Source organism: Salmo trutta, unplaced genomic scaffold (assembly GCF_901001165.1).
Source record: "Salmo trutta unplaced genomic scaffold, fSalTru1.1, whole genome shotgun sequence".
NCBI classification, from domain to species: domain Eukaryota; kingdom Metazoa; phylum Chordata; class Actinopteri; order Salmoniformes; family Salmonidae; genus Salmo; species Salmo trutta.
This window is the reverse complement of record NW_021822752.1, coordinates 95,173-115,413: the sequence shown is the minus strand read 5'-3', so window position 1 is coordinate 115,413 and position 20,241 is coordinate 95,173. Positions and strand designations below refer to the sequence as shown.

Below are 20,241 nucleotides of genomic sequence, written 5' to 3'. Positions count from 1 at the left end.
GGGCATAAACTAAATAAAGAGGAGATGGGGAGGGGAATAAACGAGATAAAGAGGAGATGGGGGAGGGGAATAAACGAGATAAAGAGGAGATGGGGGAGGGACATAATGTTAAGAGTAGGTAAGTTCATCAAATTTCTCAGAAGTCTATGAATTCACAAACTGGTAGGGATAAATGATCGTGTGATATTGTGATAACTGCCACTAAATCATCTCATGTATTGAGAGAGGAGTTATGTTGTTACTCATTATGATTTGTTATGCTGTATTCATGATGAAAATGGAGTTCACATTATCTTGACTGAAACCAATAACGTAGTCGACTCTGTAGTCATTTTGTCATGCCCACTACCAACCTTTTTGCTAACGTTGCCTAATCATTTAGTTATGATATGTCACTACTGCAACAAAATATGAATTAAAAAAAGTAGGTTGCCATCTGTCAGTGTTAAATATACTAGCAAGTTGAACATAATTTGGTTGAGTCACTGTATTTCATGTTTTCAAATAAAAATTAAGTAAGTTACATTGAACAATACATTGCAGTTAATGAGGTTACTAGTACCCCCCACTACTTGCTGGAAATAAGCTCCACCCTCAGATTCACAAGGCCAGCACATTCACAAGGCCAGCACAGATCTGTAGTATTTAATCGATTTTGGAGACCAGTGTGATTGGCACAGTCTTTCAAATGCCGTATTGCCCTTTCGACATGGATGCGGACGTTTGCAATACGCCGAGCGTTGGTCACCACCTCACAGGTGAGCTGCCCTCCTTTGCACGTGAACGCTGGAATGACCAAGGTCACTCTACGTTCATCCGGTACGTCCCGGATGTTAAATCCACGACCCCCAGTCGCCTCATCCCCAGAGCGAAGGTAACCCAGAAAAGCCTGAGTGCTGTGTTGTGTGTTTATCACTGCACCTGCCACCATAGACATCTGAAATGAACACAAGGAGGAGCCACTAAATACTTTACAGTGTTGCTGGCATAATAATGTCCGTAAGATTCCCTCTGTGAGTCTAAAGGTTTCAGACTGTGTGACACCAAAGCGCTGTGTTAAATCAGGCATGACCAAGTTGAGTCTAAGTTTCCTGAGGGTCATCAGTGTCTAGTCCACTACATGCACTGAAATTGATGTAGGAGCAAAAGGCTGTAAACATGATACATGGGTATAAAAGGCAAGCAATGGTAGTCCTGTATATAATACAGCATCTGCAGGTTTGGCAACCAGACTGTCGGCAAACGTTCTCCATCCCTCATTGGATACCTGGGTCATCTCCATGGCACTGCTGATCTGTATAGTTGACTGCAATAGTTGTGGTCCTCCAGGATAGGATCCATCCATTGTGTTTGAGCATCAGAGAAGCCCTGGGGTGCAGGAGGTGACCCACTCGCCCTGCTTGACTACAGTCACCTTCAAGGTTAAGCATAAAGTAATAGTTGTCATTGTAAGCTTGGACAGGCAATGGCACTGGAATATCTGATCAATAACATCGACATTTTGGGAGTCAACTAATAAAAACTGTGTGCCTGGTCAGTGAGCTGAAAACACCAACCTTCTGTCGTAATGTTGTCAGTAACTCTTGGTAACTGTCGTTGCCGTTTCTTCTCTGGAGCTCTATCGTAGCCTAGTCATAGCGTTGGGTAAGGGTTCTCGACTTTGTCAACAAAGTGGAACGAGTCTTCGGTGGTTTCTTTAATTTGAGATTTCGCAACCACAATTGCTTGTCTTCTTCCGCAGTTGGTAGACGATGGAATGTGTGCCATGGTGGACATGTGCATTCTGACCTTTTTAATGGTGTATATGATAAAAGCATTGTTGACTTTGCCATAGGTTAAATTCGCCTGGTTGTAGTTGTAGCCTCGAACAGCGCAGGTGGTCCCAGAACTCCTTAGCAACATAACGTTGACAGTACTTTTGAGCGACACTTTGTGATAACGTTATTAGCTTTAACCACAAAAAAAAACAATGTTAACAATGGAGGTAAAATGTAGTATTCAACTAGCGATTAAGTTAGCTAGCTAACTCCGGGAGCAAACATCTGCAATAAGAAGTCTACTTCAAACTGGAAGCTGTTCAGAATATTGTGGATTGAGATTCCTTCACATTCTGGAGCATACATTATTTTTGACTGTGCATCCTCATGCCACTAGATGGCACTTTTGTAATAATGAAGAATAACAATCGATGGGTTAGTTTACCACAGGCAGAAGGCTGTGTGTTGTGATTCTGGATGGCCAGATAGCTAGCAACAATGACAAGAAGCTGCCTTGTGGGGAATCGTATGTGTCTCTTTTCAGCTAGTTATCTAACCAGCAACTGTTTTGATGTATTTGAGAGACAACAAGTGCTCATTGTGCAAATGTATTTATCTTTCAATAAACATTGGAGATTAAATCTAGTTTCCATGTTGTCAACAGTCTAAGCCAACCCAGTGTGTTTTGCCCCATAGTTGCGCACGCATCAGTTTTGTTGCTAAATAACCAACCTTATAATTCGAGGTGTAAAACAGAGGTATACTGGACCCCCTAAAAACATACCACTTCGATACAGCTACGACTAGAAGTGACTTTGGTAACAGCTGCAGACATAGCTGGGGGAAGTAGTTTGGGGGCGTCATATTTCCGTTAGGGAACACCTACTCTGTAAAGTGCACCTATGCAATAACTCAATTCGCCTTTGCACTCCTAAACAATGCAATTTTTGGAAACTTTGACAATGGTAAAGTCTACAAAACTTAGTCCTCTCTGTTCGTAACAGTTTATAGTTTTGGGAACAGAAAACTGTATTGAGATCAAATGTTTAATCGATGAGAAGATTTGCAGAATGTCTGCCAAAATCCATCTCGTTCCATCTTCTCCCATTGCCGGCCACCGGGCTTCCTCTCACTACCACATTTGGTAGTGTGTGGAAACGCCAAGCGGATGCTTCACATTTATACACCCGGTGAAATATCTGTTCCTTAATGCTCAAATGTCAGATGTGTTCAGACTGACATGGCTACTCTAGTTGTCATGGTAATGGCGGGTGTGTGCAGGGGCATAGGCTGATTGGTGGTGGTGCCCATTCTTCCTCTCAATCAGAAGTTGTTTTGTAACATGCAAAGTCTACCCCAGATGCTTTTCATGTTCGATATGAAAGTCTCCCCCAGTTGCTTTGAATGTTTGAAATCTTAGTGTAAGAACACTTTTAAAGCCTCAAAGGATAAGACGATCCAACTTTCAAAATGAGTCCTTTTTGGCTAGCCACAGCATTCAACTAGCTAGCTATGTAGCTGTTTTGCTTGCTAGCACATTCAAGCATTCAAACAATGAACAAACTTGTGAGCTACCAGATGTTCTTGTCAAACTGTCAGCAGAGTAGCTAGCAAGCAACAATATATGCTAAATCAGTCTGGAAACCACTTAAGGGCATTTGACCTTTCAGACAAGTCACATGGCCAGGAATCAGATTTATGTGATTTCAAAATGTGGCTTGAAATATCTTATTCCATGTGCTTTTTGTCTATGCAGACTGCAGGAAAAATATCTGATTATTTTTTGTATTTGAGTCAAACTTCAAACTGCCACTCTGGCGTTGCAGTTGGGTTGGGCATAAAACTAGAAAACATTTATTTGACAGGTATAAAATCCGTTCTTCGTTTCAGGCAATATGGCACATGTGTTGCCTTTGACATGATTAAGATAACTACTGTGCAAGTGCATGACAGCAATAGCATTTGACATATCAAAGATATTTAATTTGGGGCTTTCTGCAGAAGCCAAAGCGAATCGGATGACGATCTGATTTCCGGTCAGTTTTGCGCTTATTGCAAAACAGTACTTGGTTATGATTTGAGCAAGATACATTGATCCCAGATCTGCTTTTACCGGCAACTACCGTGTACTGGCGACCACGTGTCTGTGCGCTGCCCAATGGCAACGCTCCTAGCTATAGCTGAACGAAGCCATGTGAGGATCTGTAAAATGGCGGCGCAGTGGCGTAGAAAAGATGAGCGTATACTCACCGGCAACACGGACTTTCTGACCGCAAACACATTCAATGAGGTACGACTTTGATACATCATATTTCTGCATACATGTGGCCAAATAAAAATGACTTGTACCACTTGTCTTTGGCCTTTTTCATACACAAAAAATAGCAAACCAGCACGCGGTGCCTACACGTGGATGTGAACGGCTAGTAGAAGCTAACGTTAGCTGCGAATCGCATGGTGGCATGGGAAAATAACTGCTGGTGACACAAGTAGCTAACTATGTTGTCTCCGTTATTTCACGATTTAGTTCGGCATTATTTTATTGGCTTTCTGCGAAGTAATACCTGTCTAAGTTGCCTTGACAGTAAATTGAATGTGTTATAATTAAGTAAGGAGTCAGCCAAGTTTCTCCTCTACTCGGAAAAAGCGATGTTCTGTCTGCTGCTAACGTTCATAGTTGCTGGACTCGCACACCTTATAAAGACTGGTCGTGTTGGGTATGCGGAAGCTGGCAACAATCAATGTCGGTTGGCGTCAATCAAAAGCAAATGATAAGATTCAATTGTTGAGTTTATTCTTTCGAATATTCTGTATTCACGTGGCTGCCGATATGCATATTTAGCAACGTGCTGGAACGTACACTCACTGTGCCATACATATTCAGACAGGGACACATTACTTTTGTAATGTTGGAACTGTTACGGTCCAAGTGTTGGGCATGCTACCTATGTCAACCATGGGCTCATACAGAAGTACATCTAATTCCGCTACAATGCACCCTTATTTTACTCGTTTTTATAGCATTGCATTTCAATTGCCTTTGCGTACCACCCATTTCAGTAAACATTCTCCATATATCATTCACACCTGTCAACACTGGTCTCACACCCAGGGTCTTGTTTTGCTGAACTACCTATAGCCGCTCTACTCTTGTGGGAAACATTCATGATAAAGAGTTGTAGCTAGTGTGATTGTATAGGCCTAACATTGACGTTAATAGGAGTGAGTGTCAAGCACCTAGTAGCCGACAATGGCCTATTTCAACGCTGTCCACGTCTTTGTAGTACTGTACCATCCCCGCTCAATTAAAATAATTTATATTTCCTGAGAGGTAATTAGGGATTAGTAGATAGGGACCATATGGGCTCTGGTCCAAAGTAGTGTACTATATAAGGAATAGGGTGCCAGTTGGAACGGGCTCAATAATAAATAAAGGCTAAATAAAAAAATAACGCTACGCTTTTCTGTTTTCCCCAGTCTAAACATTTTACAATGCTCCCATTGTTACTGTTCGCTGTCGGATCTCATCTCCCACACACTTATTGGTTGGGTGACACTGAGAAAAAAACACTGACTGGAAACTCTCCCAAATGGCACCCTACTCCCTATAGTGCACAACTTTTAACCAGAGACCTATGGGCCTTGGTCAAAAGTAGTGCACTGCACTTCATATGTAATAGGATGCCATACTTGTGACTATCACGTTTCTCAAGAAAGATCCATTTGGATCTATAAGTCCTGGTCATAAGTAGTGCACTGCATTTGGGAATAGGGTGTCTTTTGGGACGTAGCCCCATAATCATATTATAGACAGACAGTGTCCCAGCAACAACCACCACCACACCCAGGGAGGGGCCGTTGTTGTCAAGAAGTGAGAGTGCGGACTAGTGTGCTATGGGCTAACTCACTTTTTATGACAAGACAACGCATGTCCTTATGAAGCGAGACACTTTGTGCTGCTGTTTTTACACCTCATTGGATAAATCAAACTGAAGTGTGGTAATGACTGTCTGAACATTTCCCTCCTCCGCCCTGCCACAGGGCTCTGCTCTTCAACAGTCTGAAAACATGGCATGCACACACACTCATTCTGATGGGAGGAAGCATACAAACACAGCCTCTCAAACACTGATGACTAGCAGCTTGTTTTATTGTATTCAGACTGCTCTTTGAGTTATGTTGCTCAAGTGTCTTTTAGTGGAAATGTGTTAACTTTCTCAATCTTTCCTTAATTCCCCCCATCCTTCCTCTTTGCCACTTTCTGTAAATACATTAAAGAAGAATGTCAGAAGGGAGGGACTTGACCTTCTCCTCCACTACGGTTGGGAAAGAGACGAGGAGATGGGATGCGGGGAATCACAAAAAGACTTATGATCGAGCAACAGTTTCTGTAGGCTGCGTTTACACAGGAGGCCCAATTCAGATATTTTTGCTTGCTCTTTTGACCAATCAGATCAGATCTTTTTCCAATAATTGGGCAGCCTATTTGCCTGACTCGTGATTGAACTTGTTCTCCCTTTCTGATCTTGTTGCTTGTTACAGGCTGTCCTGGGTAAAGGGGAAGTCAGTGATCTGGAAATGGACACTCACTCCTGCCTGGACCCTTCCATCCTGGCTATGTTTGAAGACTCCGCCGTAGCTGCAGAGGTCAGTATCAGGACACAATGTTGGCCAACATTCAGATATACTGGGGCGTATTCATTACGCTGATTCTGTTGTAAAACGTTTCTTAAAAGAAGGCAAACGAAACGGGAGGGAACTACCTGAATTTGTCCAATAGAAACTCTAATTTTGTTGTCTGCTACCGTTTGGGTCTTAAACGGTTTCCGTAATGAATACGCCCCTGATGTAGACCCTGTTCCCATCCGAGACAGGTTCTACATCAGTGGTTCCCAAACTTCAGGTCGGGACCCAATCTGGGGTCCCCTGAGAAAATGTGTGATCTTATCAAACAAATGAAGATTTTTTTGAATCTTCAAATGGGTACAGAGTACAACCTTTTAGTGTCAACTAAGGGCCTTTTACACTATTAGAATGTTCTTTCATCGAGTTGGGACAGCCTGCGGGACCTAAAGCTGAGTAAATATCAACACACCGCGTTAACTAAGGAATATCATGTTTCCAAGTGGTGTCCCCTACATTTTCTACTGTCAATTTGGAGTCATGTGCAGAAAAACTCCTGGTTTACATTAACTTGTCCAATTAGAAACAGAAATGAGAGATGCCATTTGTATTATTTTTAATTCATTCAATTTATTTCAGAAATGAATGCCATTTGTTTTTCAGACTAGGAGCAGACTGGATGAGGAGAGTGAGTCCACGTTGTTGACAGCTCTAACAGAGATACTGGACAGTGTTGACGATGAGACCCTGTCTCCCTTTGACACCCTGCCTGACACTGGGCTCTTCTCTGACCAGAGGCTACGGGACAACTCACCGGTGGGTAAAACCACGTCTGGGTCTGTGTGTGTGATTCAGAATCAGTTGAGAATTAAGAGTAACCAGCTGTCCTACTCTGAGACGCTGTGTGAATACAGTCCCAGGTGTTCTTGATTTGATGAGAATCAGGGGTACTGCTTTTATTTTGGTTTTATCTGGAAGTCATGGTGAAAATGGTGTCTGTGGGAGGATGTGATTGTTGTTTTGTAATTACTGTATTTCTCCTGTTTGGTGTGTTTCTCCAGTTGAGGCGGCTGCTGAGTTTAACACGGTCTCCACCTGATAAAGAAGCAGTCTTTTGTTCCATAAAGACCCCCTCTTCATCTTCATCCCCCTCTTCCTCTGTTGGAAAGGTAGAAACCTCATCCCTTTCTGTTTTATGGAAGTCCGTGTGTGTGTGTGTCAGATTAAGATTAGCCGTACTACTACTGGTAATCCCACCCGTTAATCTAGGTTTACAGAGGTAATTTCAATGATAAAAGAACCACCAGAAGAGTGCTCTCCAACCCTGTTCCTGGAAGCTATCCTCCTGTAGGTTTTCACTCCAACCCTGTTCCTGGAAGCTATCCTCCTGTAGGTTTTCACTCCAACCCTGTTCTTGGAAGCTAACCTCCTGTAGGTTTTCACTCCAATCATGTTCCTGGAAGCTATCCTCCTGTAGGTTTTCACTCCAACCCTGTTCCTGGAAGCTACCCTCCTGTAGGTTTTCACTCCAACCCTGTTCCTGGAAGCTACCCTCCTGTAGGTTTTCACTCCAACCCTGTTCCTGGAAGCTACCCTCCTGTAGGTTTTCACTCCAACCATGTTCCTGGAAGCTACCCTCCTGTAGGTTTTCACTCCAACCCTGTTCCTGGAAGCTACCCTCCTGTAGGTTTTCACTCCAACCCTGTTCCTGGAAGCTACCCTCCTGTAGGTTTTCACTCCAACCCTGTTCCTGGAAGCTACCCTCCTGTAGGTTTTCACTCCAACCCTGTTCCTGGAAGCTACCCTCCTGTAGGTTTTCACTCCAACCATGTTCCTGGAAGCTACCCTCCTGTAGGTTTTCACTCCAACCCTGTTCCTGGAAGCTACCCTCCTGTAGGTTTTCACTCCAACTCTGTTCCTGGAAGCTATCCTCCTGTAGGTTTTCACTCCAACCCTGTTCCTGGAAGCTACCCTCCTGTAGGTTTTCACTCCAACCCTGTTCCTGGAAGCTATCCTCCTGTAGGTTTTCACTCTAACCCTATTTGTAACTAACCTGGGGTGTATTTATTAAGTCTTGCAACAGAAACCGTTTACTGTTTAAGAAGCAAACATAATGAAACTGGGAGGGTCCTACTTGAATTTTTCCAATAGAAACTCGATTTTATTGCAAAACGTTTTTCCATTTGGAGTAAACTGTTTCTGTTGCAGAACAGTCATTTAGCTGTGGCGCTTCGCTTTTTTCCGTCACTGAGTACATTTCAGGTCTGCTGACTGCAAACTTGAACATTGTGAAAATTCAGTGAAACTTCCGGTGCGTGTTTATTGTGGCCACTGAGGCTGAACCAGCGTTAAGTTAGTTAGTAGGCTACTGTGGCTGTTTGATCATCATGTAGGCCTACCATCAAAAACAAGGGAGACAAATGCATCCCATAACATTTGAACATGGAAATAGCTGTTCAGTCATTCAGCCTCCAGCCAATGTGTGGTGTTCAATATAGGCCTACATCCATGGGACTTTTGGGGGGGAAAAACATGTAGGGCTTGACATGAACCTGTTCATCCACTTGTCCTTCATACAAGGAGGTGATTGAAAAATGTTGTTCAATGCAAGAAACCACTTTACAAAATAAAATGCATTGTTATTCCCATACCATTATTACAGAGAATCAGACAAATGATGCTACCCTCTGCCTATTGGCTACTTAGCTTATTCAAGCCTGTCTCAAAATACAACACAAATACAACACTGCCCCATGCTGTCCAGTGGCCATATAGGATCTATATGTGGCAATGGCTATTTTCATATAGGCCTACTACGGCTCTGATTGGTTATGGTGCACTGGTCTGTGTAGTGGTGCATGTCAATGCAATAGAATCCTACTCCGATGTGTTCTGCCTACAACAAAATCTCTTTCACAGTTAGTTTTGCATACGAAGTCTTGCGTAGTTGGCTTTGTTTCTGTATGTTACATTGAAAGTAGCTAATATTGCGTTGATTCGAGCACAATTCCCACAGTAGAGGGAAACGTTGATAGTGTTAACTAACGGGGAAAACTCTAGAAAGTTGAGGGAGGTTCAATCTCGTGTTTCTCTGCGAGGGCTCATATTTAATCTGTGTGGCAGTCCGAGGCAAGCTGGGCCCCCACAAATGCGCGCACCTTAGAGGGAACATTGGCCGTCACGCAAACAAAATATTTCTGTTGAGGCGCACTTTGAAGATGCTGGAACAGTCAACATTTACTTTTCCTCTGCAAACAAAACGAGTGACGAATAGAAAAATCTGACAACCCCATTGTAGAATTATCTATTTCTATGCAAGATAAATATTCCTCTCGAGGCACATTCAAGTTATGAGTACCATAGGAAGAGCCCTGCACTGGAGTAACTTGTTTGGTTTCAAATAAGAAAAACAGTTAAACATTTACATTGGTTTTAATGTACTAAATAATAATAAATAAAATGCCTAGCATAATGAATTTGACATTTGTATGGGATTGGGTTGTCATAGTTTGTAAATCATATACAAAGAATATTAGTGTACTACACTATGGGATTGAGTTTGTCATGAAAAATAATATAGAGAAGGATGTCTTTATTAAAAATAAATAAAAATGGAGAAATAGCCAGCACGATTATGAGCATAGCTAGCTCTGCTGGAGTAAGAGTCTTGACGTCATTCTTCTTTACAGGTTGAGACAGTCATTACTGACAGACCCAGGAGGGCTAGGCTAACTCCCAGAGCCCAGGGCTCTTCCACATCCATACAGAGGAGCGATGGAGAGGAGGAGGAAAGGAGTGATACAGAAGAGGAGGGCGGCGGCAAGGTCCACATTCACAGTCCGCCTCGGGGCTTCAATCTGACCAATCAGGACTCGGGAGAACTCTCCCTCGACCAATCAGAAGTGAGAGCGCTGAACTCTGTAGAGAAGGACCATGGCTACTCCTCCACGGTGTCCCTGGTGGACCTGGTGAAACTCATGCACCCCTACTGCCTGAGGGTGTGCCTGGATGAGGAGGGGAAGGACTGGATCGGCACATCCAGGCAGGAGGCCTCCTCCCTGGGGGAATGGAGCGCGGACCAGAGAGTACCCCTTGAGGGCGAGGTGTGGAGGTATACGAAGCCTGGTTCGGAAGAGAGCGACGAGGAAATTGATGTGGACGGATCAGATGACGAGTGTCCCTCGGGAGGAGGGATGAAGGATGAGAAAGAGGCGGGTGGAGAACAGGGAAGTAAAGGTGAAGAAGTGAAGCAACTAAAAAGTCTACTTGTGAAGTGGGACGGGCCCAAAGAAGGCCAGAAGACCAAGAACAAAAAAAGAGTGAGCTTCGGACCTGTCCTGGTGATATCCTACGAGCTACCAGAAACAGACGAACTTGACTTAAACGTGCTCCCGGACTTGAGCGAGCTCACCAGCCAAATCCCCATTTTTGACTTCAACACCAAAACAACGACCATTTCCCTCACAACATCCTCTCCAGAGTCTTCAGCAGCATCTTCAAAGGACAACCAACATCCGGTTGTAACTGACTTATCTGAAAGGACCAGAGATAAGTCGTCGTCGGAGCCTCCACCACAGCAAGGCGAGTCCAAGCCCAGACCGGCCCTCAGTCTTCAGCAGTACCGCCTGCTGCGCCAGCAGAAAAGACTACCCCTGGTGGTGAAACCTGAGAATTACACCACCAAATGGCCCTCTCTACCTGAAACCCCCAAGGAGTTGCCTCCTATACCCTATTTGCAAGGACCTAAATATGTTTGGGGACCAACGACCACACATCATTACATAGGAAGTAAAGCCGGGGATGATGTCAGTGGATTCAAGCCTATATCTAAGACTAGGACAAAGATTGTCTCTCCTGCTTGTCCCACTAAACCTGGTAAAGGCATTGGCATCAATGGATCAAAGCCTGTAAGAAGTGGGACTAAGACTTCTCCTGCCAGCTCAGCTTTAAAGCTCAAACGCAACTCAGTGGAAGCTAAAACTGCTAATTATGTTGGTGTATTAAAGCCTATTTGGACTGAGACCATCTCTCCTGCTAGTCCCTTACCAAGTCCCAACCTGAACTCCAACTCAGTGGCGGGTCTGGGCCAGAACAGGACTAGCCCAGAAAAGAGTGCTGTTGCGATCAGTAGCGACCCCCCAAACCCTGTCCTGGTCCCACTACCAGGAACCCGTCCATCTTTGGATGGATTTGATAGGAGCCATGGGACCAACCAGGAGAAGCAGGAACAGGAACAATCTCTACCTCTGTCCACCACCCAGGAGTCTCCGGCGCCCAAGCCCAAAATGGTGTTCTGCAACCGGGATCCAAGCCTGAAGAGCACCAGTCTCCTCTTTGAGATCCAGCGGAGGTTCTCCACCAAACAACCATTGCGGAAAGCACTTCACACCCAAAACATTGCAGAGAGCATGAAACAAGGGGATCAGCCACGCTCTCTCAGCCCAAGGAAAGGGATTGAGACCATACCAGAAGGGTCCAAGTTTTCCCCAAGTGCACCAGTAATGGCAAGTCCGTCCTCCAGACCCTCAGTCCATCCACCCACCCATGCTGTTGTTGCTCCTTACCCAGAGATGGAGAGGGCAAAGCGGGTAGCCCTTGGGAACCTCCCCCATGTCCAACTGTCCACCTCTCCAGAGAGTAACACCTGCATACAGACCCCCACCTGCGGCACAGGTAAGCCAGATGAGCCATAACACACACATAAACAATATATTTTGGTGTAGGGTGAAGTTGACTCTGATTTTGGGTCAGTTTATCATTTTACTTACTACGTGTTAAGGTTAGGATTGGGGGAGTGGAATCTGATCCTAGATCTGTACCTAGGGGAAACTACCCTGAGTATGTATTTCTTCAGATAAAGCTAATTTAGCTAGAGCTAAAAGTGGATGATTTGTGATTTAGTTAGATCTGATGTGAAATTAACAAAAATGTATCATTTGTGATTACTTTGATATCCTGTGTCATTCTTTCTAAGACCCATTCAGAAAGAGATTGTCTCCATGTCCAGCGAAGGAATCAAAGCTTTAAACATATACTAGATTGACGACTGCTTTTCAGAACGTTTTTATATTTTTGTATTTATTTTGTAAGGAGTGGGGCAGTCCCACTCATATTTTTCAGATAGGAAAGATGGAGAGGAAAAAGTGAGGAGAGTTGCTGAAATAGCAGGGGTCTGGACCGGAACCCATGCTGCAGCGGTATATGTGTTCCAGAGGAAGCAGCTTAGAACACTAGACCAGCAGAAAGTTCACCTTGATGAACTGCTACTGTCGCTGCATTCAGAAACTGATTTCTCTTGGTCACGTTGCAGGAATCGAAGCCACAGATCTGACCAGCCTTCTGGAGCGGTTTGAGGAGACACAAGGTGAGTGAGGGATCAGTGGGGTTTTGTTAACTCTCTCCCGTGCTTCTTCCAGCTATACTACGTCCCATCCATTCTGGGATTTGCATTAAGATGTATTGATTTGGTTGATGCATACATCCCAGCTACCCCTGTCCTTGTCATCTTAAACATGGTGATGGAAAAAGGCACAACAGATCCTAAATCAGCACTCCTACTCTAAGATTCAACCCCTGACCTTTCCTCCCTCATGGCTGTGTCTCTTCCCACAGCCAAAGAGGAGACTGAGAGTGAACCTGTAGGCAGTCCAGATAGGAGCCCTGTTAGAGATGAAGAGCTGAGCAACAACACTGAAGGTGAGTTAAAGGAAGGTCCTTTCTATTATGCAGAAGGACTCAGCCTGGAGACTTGCACCCTATTACCTCCTTAGTGCACTACTTTTGACCAGAGCCATATATGGGCACTGGTTAAAAGTAGTGCACTATAAAGGGAATAGGGCGCCAGTTGTGATGAACCTGTTCTTCGACTTAATTTCTAGTTTAGTCCACACAGTTGCTCAGAGGACTTTGCTGTGGTTATTCTCATGCTTTAGAACAGAACTTCAGTTCATCATCTGGTTCGTTGCTTTCTTTCCAGGGATGCTGACACTGCTGGGTGCCTATCTCCTCAGCACCCAAGAAAAACTCTGTGTTCCAGAACCCGCTGGCTTTCCAGAACTTGTCAACACACTTGAACCCCTCAGAACTCCGGAACCCCTCAGAACTCCGGAACCCCTCAGAGCTCCGGAACGTTGCGATACTCAGGAACCTCTCAGCACCCAGAATGTTCTCAGCACTCAGGAACAGGCCCCTGCACAGCCGCGCTGGAAACCGCTTACCCCTGTCGCACCTCAGAGGAAGCAACCGGCAACCCCCAAACCTGTCCCTCCCAAGGCCATCCAAATCATAAACCCCCGTCCTCTACCACCCAAAAAGGCCCACCCCCTCCCCCCGAAGCCCCCTGTCACCCCCCCTGAGTTCCAGACACCAGTATCTTTCTCCTCGGACCATGACTACTGTCTATCTCAGGATCAACCAGGGAGTAATACTACTACGCTATGCAGCAAAATACAAACGATACTCCCCGACCACCAACCAATCACCAACCCCTCCTCAGTGCCTGGCACACAGAACTCTGGGAAATATTTGCGCCAGCAGCAGCCAATGGACTCCAGGACTGTTCCAGAGACAGAACATCCCTCAGACTCTGCTCCGCCATCTACAGATAGCTCCCCCTTTAGGACGGACGCCATTACTGCAGGGGAGACACAGGAAGAGAGAACCAGCCCCTGCATCCCTTCCCCTCCTTCACCCAGTCCCCCTGCCAGAGGTAGGAGGTCGTCCCGGCGCTATCGGTCAAGGTCTTCATGCTCGGACTCTAGCTCTAGGTCCCCTTCTTCATCATCATCTTCCTCATCCTCCTCTCGATCCAGGTCTCGCTCTCCACCCCGAAAGAGGTAGGTTAAAGTTCTGTGTGGTGACTGTTAATGCTTTTGAATTGAAGTTGGGGAGAGCGGAGAGGGGGCATGTTAGTGGGTGTGGCCAATGGTAAGGTACTTTCTTTTGCTGTTTTAAACCTAATTTCTTCCAATTCTACACATTTTGCCATGAGGCTGACAGAATAAAAAAATCAGTTTTTAAAGATAATTTTTTGCAGTTTTACACATTTTGCCATAGCATAAAAACACGTTATAAGCCACCAATCAATGACTTGAAATCTTTTGAATTTGAACTTCTCCCTGACTGTCTACTTTTTATTTTGGTGATTGTTAGTTCTCAAAGATGATCTTCAAAATAAATATCTCCATTATATCTTCTACATACTTTACATCTGGTTTTAGTCATTTAAGTTTACAACTTTTTACCCAAAATGGATTTTCTTGCTTTAACCCACTCTCCTTCCTCTTTCTCCAATCCCCATCCCTCCCTCCCCCTCCCTCCCCATCCCTCTCCCTCCCCATCCCTCCCCATCCCTCTCCCTCCCCATCCCTCTCCTCCCCATCCCTCTCCCTCCCTCTCCCTCTCCCTCCCCATCCCTCCCTCCCCATCCCTCCCTCCCCATCCCTCTCCCTCCCCATCCCTCTCCTCCCCATCCCTCTCCCTCCCTCTCCCTCCCTCCCCATCCCTCCCCATCCCTCCCTCCCCATCCCTCCCTCCCCATCCCTCCCTCCCCTCCCCATCCCTCTCCTCCCCATCCCTCTCCTCCCCATCCCTCCCCATCCCCATCCCTCTCCCATCCCTCCCCATCCCTCTCCTCCCCCTCCCCATCCCTCTCCCTCCCCATCCCTCTCCCTCCCCATCCCTCTCCTCCCCCACCAGGTTCTGTCCCAGGCGTTCTGAAAGCAGCACCTCCTCCTCATCCTCTTGCTCCAGCTCCGTCTCCCGTTCCCCGGTTCCCTGCCGGTACCGGCTCCCCTACCCACAGTCCTGGAACCGCTCTCGGTCCACATCAAAGTCCTGGACTCAGTCTGGTTCCAGATCTAGGTCCAGGTCCCCCACCACATTGGCCTACAGCAGAGCCCAGAGGTGGAGGGACTGCTACAGGTCAGTGATGGCATTAATACATTTTTTAAATAACTTTTTAAAAAGTATTTAGTAAAACTTTTTAGGGGTGTGTATTATTAAAGGAGTTCTGAATGATTGTATTAGACTCTGATTAAACTATAGCCACACTGGTCTTCCGTAGTCCAGCTCACCTCGCTGTCTCCTCTCCTCTTCCCCAACCTTCAGCTCCAACGTCAGGGACTCCAGGAAGCGAAAGAGACAACAAGATATGAGGAATCAAAAACTAAAAGCCATAGTGAGTACTGAGTGGTACATTTACAAACCGTGGTACACCTTGTGTTTTTGCTGTTAACATTTTTGAAATATATTTTTTGAAATATATTTTTATACTTTTTAAGATGTTAAATGTAAACGTGCCATTACTTCCTGATTGATTTGGAGACCAAACTGTCGCCTACTGTCCTCTTCGGTTCCCACCAGATGGCCAAGCTGCAAATTGAAGATTGGCTATATCATAAACATTTTTGGACACCAAAATTAGCTTTTTGGTGTTCAATTTAGGTCAGGAATAAGGTTAGCAAATCAAATCAAATGTATTTATATTGCCCTTCGTACATCAGCTGATATCTCAAAGTGCTGTACAGAAACCCAGCCTAAAACCCCAAACAGCAAGCAATGCATGTGAAAGAAGCACGGTGGCTAGGAAAAACTCCCTAGGAAAAACTCCCTAGAAAGGCCAAAAACCTAGGAAGAAACCTAGAGAGGAACCAGGCTATGAGGGGTGGCCAGTCCTCTTCTGGCTGTGCCGGGTGGATATTATAACAGAACATGGTCAAGATGTTAAAATGTTCATAAATGACCAGCATGGTCAAATAATAATAATCATAGTAGTTGTCGAGGGTGCAGCAAGCACATCCGGTGAACAGGTCAGGGTTCCATAGCCGCAGGCAGAACAGTTGAAACTGGAGCAGCAGCACGGCCAGGTGGACTGGGGACAGCAAGGAGTCATCATGCCAGGTAGTCCCGAGGCATGGTCCTAGGGCTCAGGTCTTCCGAGAGAAAGAAAGAAAGAGAGAAAGAGAGAATTAGAGAGAGCATATTTAAATTCACACAGGACACCGGATAAGACAGGAGAAATACTCCAGATGTAACAGACTGACCCTAGCCCCCCGACACATAAACTACTGCAGCATAAATACTGGAGGCTGAGACAGGAGGGATCAGAAGACACTGTGGCCCCATCCGATGATACCCCGGACAGGGCCAAACAGGCAGGATATAACCCCACCCACTTTGCCAAAGCACAGCCCCCACACCACTAGAGGGATGTCTCCAACCACCAACTTACCGTCCTAAGACAAGGCCGAGTATAGCCCACAAAGATCTCCGCCACGGCACAACCCAAAGGGGGGGCGCCAACCCAGACAGGAAGACCACGTCAGTGACTCAACCCACTCAAGTGACTCACCCCTCCCATGGACGGCATGGAAGAACACCAGTAAGTCAGTGACTCAGCCCCTGTAATAGGGTTAGAGGCAGAGAATCCCAGTGGGAAGAGGGGAACCGGCAAGGCAGAGACAGCAAGGGCGGTTCGTTGCTCCAGCCTTTCCGTTCGCCTTCACACTCCTGGGCCAGACTATACTTAATCATAGGACCTACTGAAGAGATAAGTCTTCAGTAAAGACTTAAAGGTTGAGACTGAGTCTGCGTCTCTCACATGGGTAGGCAGACCATTCCATAAAAATGGAGCTCTATAGGAGAAAGCCCTGCCTCCAGCTGTTTGCTTAGAAATTCTAGGGACAATTAGGAGGCCTGCGTCTTGTGACCGTAGCATACGTGTAGGTATGTACGGCAGGACCAAATCGTAAAGATAGGTAGGAGCAAGCCCATGTAATGCTTTGTAGGTTAGCAGTAAAACCTTGAAATCAGCCCTTGCCTTAACAGGAAGCCAGTGTAGGGAAGCTAGCACTGGAGTAATATGATCAAAGTTTTTGGGGTTCTAGTCAGGATTCTAGCAGCCGTATTTAGCACTAACTGAAGTTTGTTTAGTGCTTTATCCGGGTAGCCGGAAAGTAGAGCATTGCAGTAGTCCAGCCTAGAAGTAACAAAGGCATGGATTAATTTTTCTGCATCATTTTTGGACAGAAAGTTTCTGATTTTTGCAATGTTACGTAGATGGAAAAAAGCTGCCCTTGAAACAGTCTTGATATGTTCTTCAAAAGAGAGATCAGGGTCCAGAGAAACACCGAGGTCCTTCACAGTTTTATTTGAGACGACTGTACAACCATCCAGATTAATTGTCAGATTCAACAGAAGATCTCTTTGTTTCTTGGGACCTAGAACAAGCATCTCTGTTTTGTCCTAGTTTAAAAGTAGAAAGTTTGCAGCCATCCACTTCTTTATGTCTGAAACACAGGCTTCTAGCGAGGGCAATTTTGGGGCTTCACCATGTTTCATGGGTTAAAGTTGGATGAGTTGTGGTGTAACTGCCTCGTCCGTTTGTGATATTACAATAACAAAGATGTTTCAAACAACAAGCACTTTTATTCCCTGACATCATTGCATGTGTGATATAACAGCATGTACTACAATGTATTTCAATGACATTGCTGGAGGCTCATCTCCTTGTCTAAAACAAAACCATAACAGATGGCCTGGGAGAGACCTATGGCACCGTTTCCCCTTTCGCAGATCTCAGCTTTAATGTTTGGGTTTAAAATCGGATTTTAAGAAGATCATTTGTAGAAATCTACAGGGCTTGTGATAGTGACAACCCTTGGTGTGTTGTTTTGTGTGGCCAGGACGAGCGCAGGGTGGTGTACGTGGGCCGCATCCAGAGGACCATGATGCACGCGGAGCTGAGAGAACGTTTCTCTCTGTTTGGAGAGGTGGAGGAATGCACCCTGCACTTTAGAGACATGGGGTGAGTCTTGCTTTCTCTCTGTTTGGAGAGGTGGAGGAATGCACCCTGCACTTTAGAGACAGGGGGTGAGTCTTGCTTTCTCTCTGTTTGGAGAGGTGGAGGAATGCACCCTGCACTTTAGAGACAGGGGGTGAGTCTTGCTTTCTCTCTGTTTGGAGAGGTGGAGGAATGCACCCTGCACTTTAGAGACAGGGGGTGAGTCTTGCTTTCTCTCTGCATCAAAAGAGATCATTAGCATCAATGATCAAAAATCATTAGCATCAGTGTCTTTAAACTCTTTCTTCTCTAGACTCTCTGTACTCTTTCCCCTTCTCGCCCCCTCACCTCTCCCTCTCTGTCCCCCTCACCTCTCCCTCTCTGTCCCCCTACCTCTCCCTCTCTGTCCCCCTCACCTCTCTCTCTCTGTCCCCTTCACCTCTCTCTCTCTCTCTCTCTCTCTCTCTCTCTCGGCCCCCTTAGATATAATCATACTTCATTTTATTTATTGAACACTTATTTCACCAGGTAACTTACCTTTGTCCATGTCAAGTGGTTGGGAAATAACAATTTCTTAACCTGTGTTCTGTTTCCATAGCGACCACTATGGCTTTGTGACGTTCTACAACATGAAAGATGCGTTCGCAGCCATTGAGAACGGCTACAAGCTGAGGAGACCTGACGAGCTGCCCTTTGACCTCTGCTTCGGGGGCAGGCGTCAGTTCTGCAAATCTACGTACGCCGACCTAGGTGAGAACCTTTAAGGGTGGTCCCAAATGGGAAAGAGGGATACCTACTCAGTTGTTGAACTGAATGCCTTCAACTGAAATGTGTCTTCCACATTTAAGCCAACCCCTCTGAATCAGAGAGGTGCGGAGGGCTGCCTTAATCAACAGCCACGTATTCGGCGCCTGGGGAACAGTGGGTTAACTGCCTTGCTCAGTAGCAGAAAAACAGGTTTTACCTTGTCAGCTCAGGGATTTGATCCAGCAACCTTTCGGTTACTGGCCCAACGCTCTAACCACTAGGCTACCTGCCACACAATGGCGCCCTATGTTTATTAAGAATGTGTCGGCCTCTCGGACGAAGGCTTTCCCCTTTTGGGAAATAGATGACATGAGTTTATTAAGTCACATGCACAGGGTCGCAGATGTAATTGCAGGGTGAATGTGATTGAAATCATAGCATATTGGTAACCGAACTGGTTTGTTTCACCAGATTCTAATCGAGAAGAGGAGGACCCCACTCCAGCGAAAAGTAAGGAGGAGGAGCTGGACTTTGACACGCTATTGAAGCAGGCACAGAAAGGCTTGAAGCGGTAGCAGAGTCCTGGAGGGAGCCAAGAAAGAAAAAAGGAATGATGGAGAGGAGAAAAGGTCCCAAATGTCGCCCAATTCCCTATAGAGGGCACTAACCTTAGGGCTCTGATCCCAAAGCAGTGCCCTCTATAGAAGGGAATGGGTTTTAATTTGGGACTGAGCCAACAAGTTAGCAAGACTTACCTCAGAGCTATACACATGTGCATACTTTAACATTATAGAAATGTTGTTTTAACTTGTATTGGTTCACTTTTATCAACTCATCTTATTTTATTTACTGTGCTAGCAAAACTTTGTTGATGCAGTAAAACGATTTAAGGAAAAAAATCATATGTTAATTATTAGAATATTGTAATAAAAAAATATATATACAAAAAAAATGTTTAAAGGAAGGATCTTTAAATATCTTTGTTTGCACTAATATTGCATTTGCAAGCTTTGCTTTACTCTCGTCTGTTACAATGTTTAAAAAGTTGAGATTCCCTTAGTCATTTTATTCCCAATTATGAACATGTTCTTTATGAATGAATAAAGACTATTATTGTGTAATGCTGAACTAGTGTCCATCCCATTGCCCTGACTGGATGGATCCATGAACTGACAGATGAAGGAATATCTCAAACCCTACACTGTCAGTCTTCCTAAAGTGGAAATGAGTTGCTTAGTAACAGCCAAGCTTTGGCTTTGAAGCTCACAATGTAGAAAATAATTAACCTGCCAAACTATACATTTCCAAAACTACATTAACTTTGAAAAGGAT

General features: G+C 45.2%; 1 protein-coding gene and 1 long non-coding RNA gene across 2 annotated transcripts; one reads left to right on the top strand and one right to left on the bottom strand.

Moving 5' to 3' along the window:
* Nucleotides 1–462: 462 nt before the first annotated feature.
* On the bottom strand, nucleotides 463–2,251 carry LOC115184169 (uncharacterized). The gene is made up of 3 exons (XR_003874211.1): nucleotides 1,557–2,251; nucleotides 1,268–1,414; nucleotides 463–937 (listed from the first exon to the last, which is right to left on the bottom strand). It is a non-coding gene; the product is annotated as an uncharacterized LOC115184169 (long non-coding RNA).
* Nucleotides 2,252–3,965: 1,714 nt separating this feature from the next.
* On the top strand, nucleotides 3,966–20,037 carry LOC115184175 (peroxisome proliferator-activated receptor gamma coactivator-related protein 1). The gene is made up of 13 exons (XM_029745192.1): nucleotides 3,966–4,047; nucleotides 6,300–6,404; nucleotides 7,044–7,196; nucleotides 7,442–7,549; nucleotides 10,070–12,053; nucleotides 12,691–12,744; nucleotides 12,993–13,076; nucleotides 13,357–14,215; nucleotides 15,078–15,302; nucleotides 15,489–15,558; nucleotides 18,065–18,186; nucleotides 18,761–18,912; nucleotides 19,381–20,037. The coding sequence occupies exons 1-13, from the start codon at nucleotides 3,967–3,969 to the stop codon at nucleotides 19,482–19,484; spliced, it is 4,101 nt and encodes a 1,366-aa protein (XP_029601052.1). The 5' UTR covers nucleotide 3,966; the 3' UTR covers nucleotides 19,485–20,037.
* Nucleotides 20,038–20,241: the final 204 nt, after the last annotated feature.

Coding starts and splice junctions, on each gene's coding strand:
- LOC115184175 (XM_029745192.1), top strand. CDS start 3,967: ATGGCGGCGCAGTGGCGTAGAAAAGATGAGCGTATACTCACCGGCAAC. Junction 4,048..6,299: donor CCGCAAACACATTCAATGAG/GTACGACTTTGA, acceptor TGCTTGTTACAG/GCTGTCCTGGGTAAAGGGGA. Junction 12,054..12,690: donor GACCCCCACCTGCGGCACAG/GTAAGCCAGATG, acceptor GTCACGTTGCAG/GAATCGAAGCCACAGATCTG.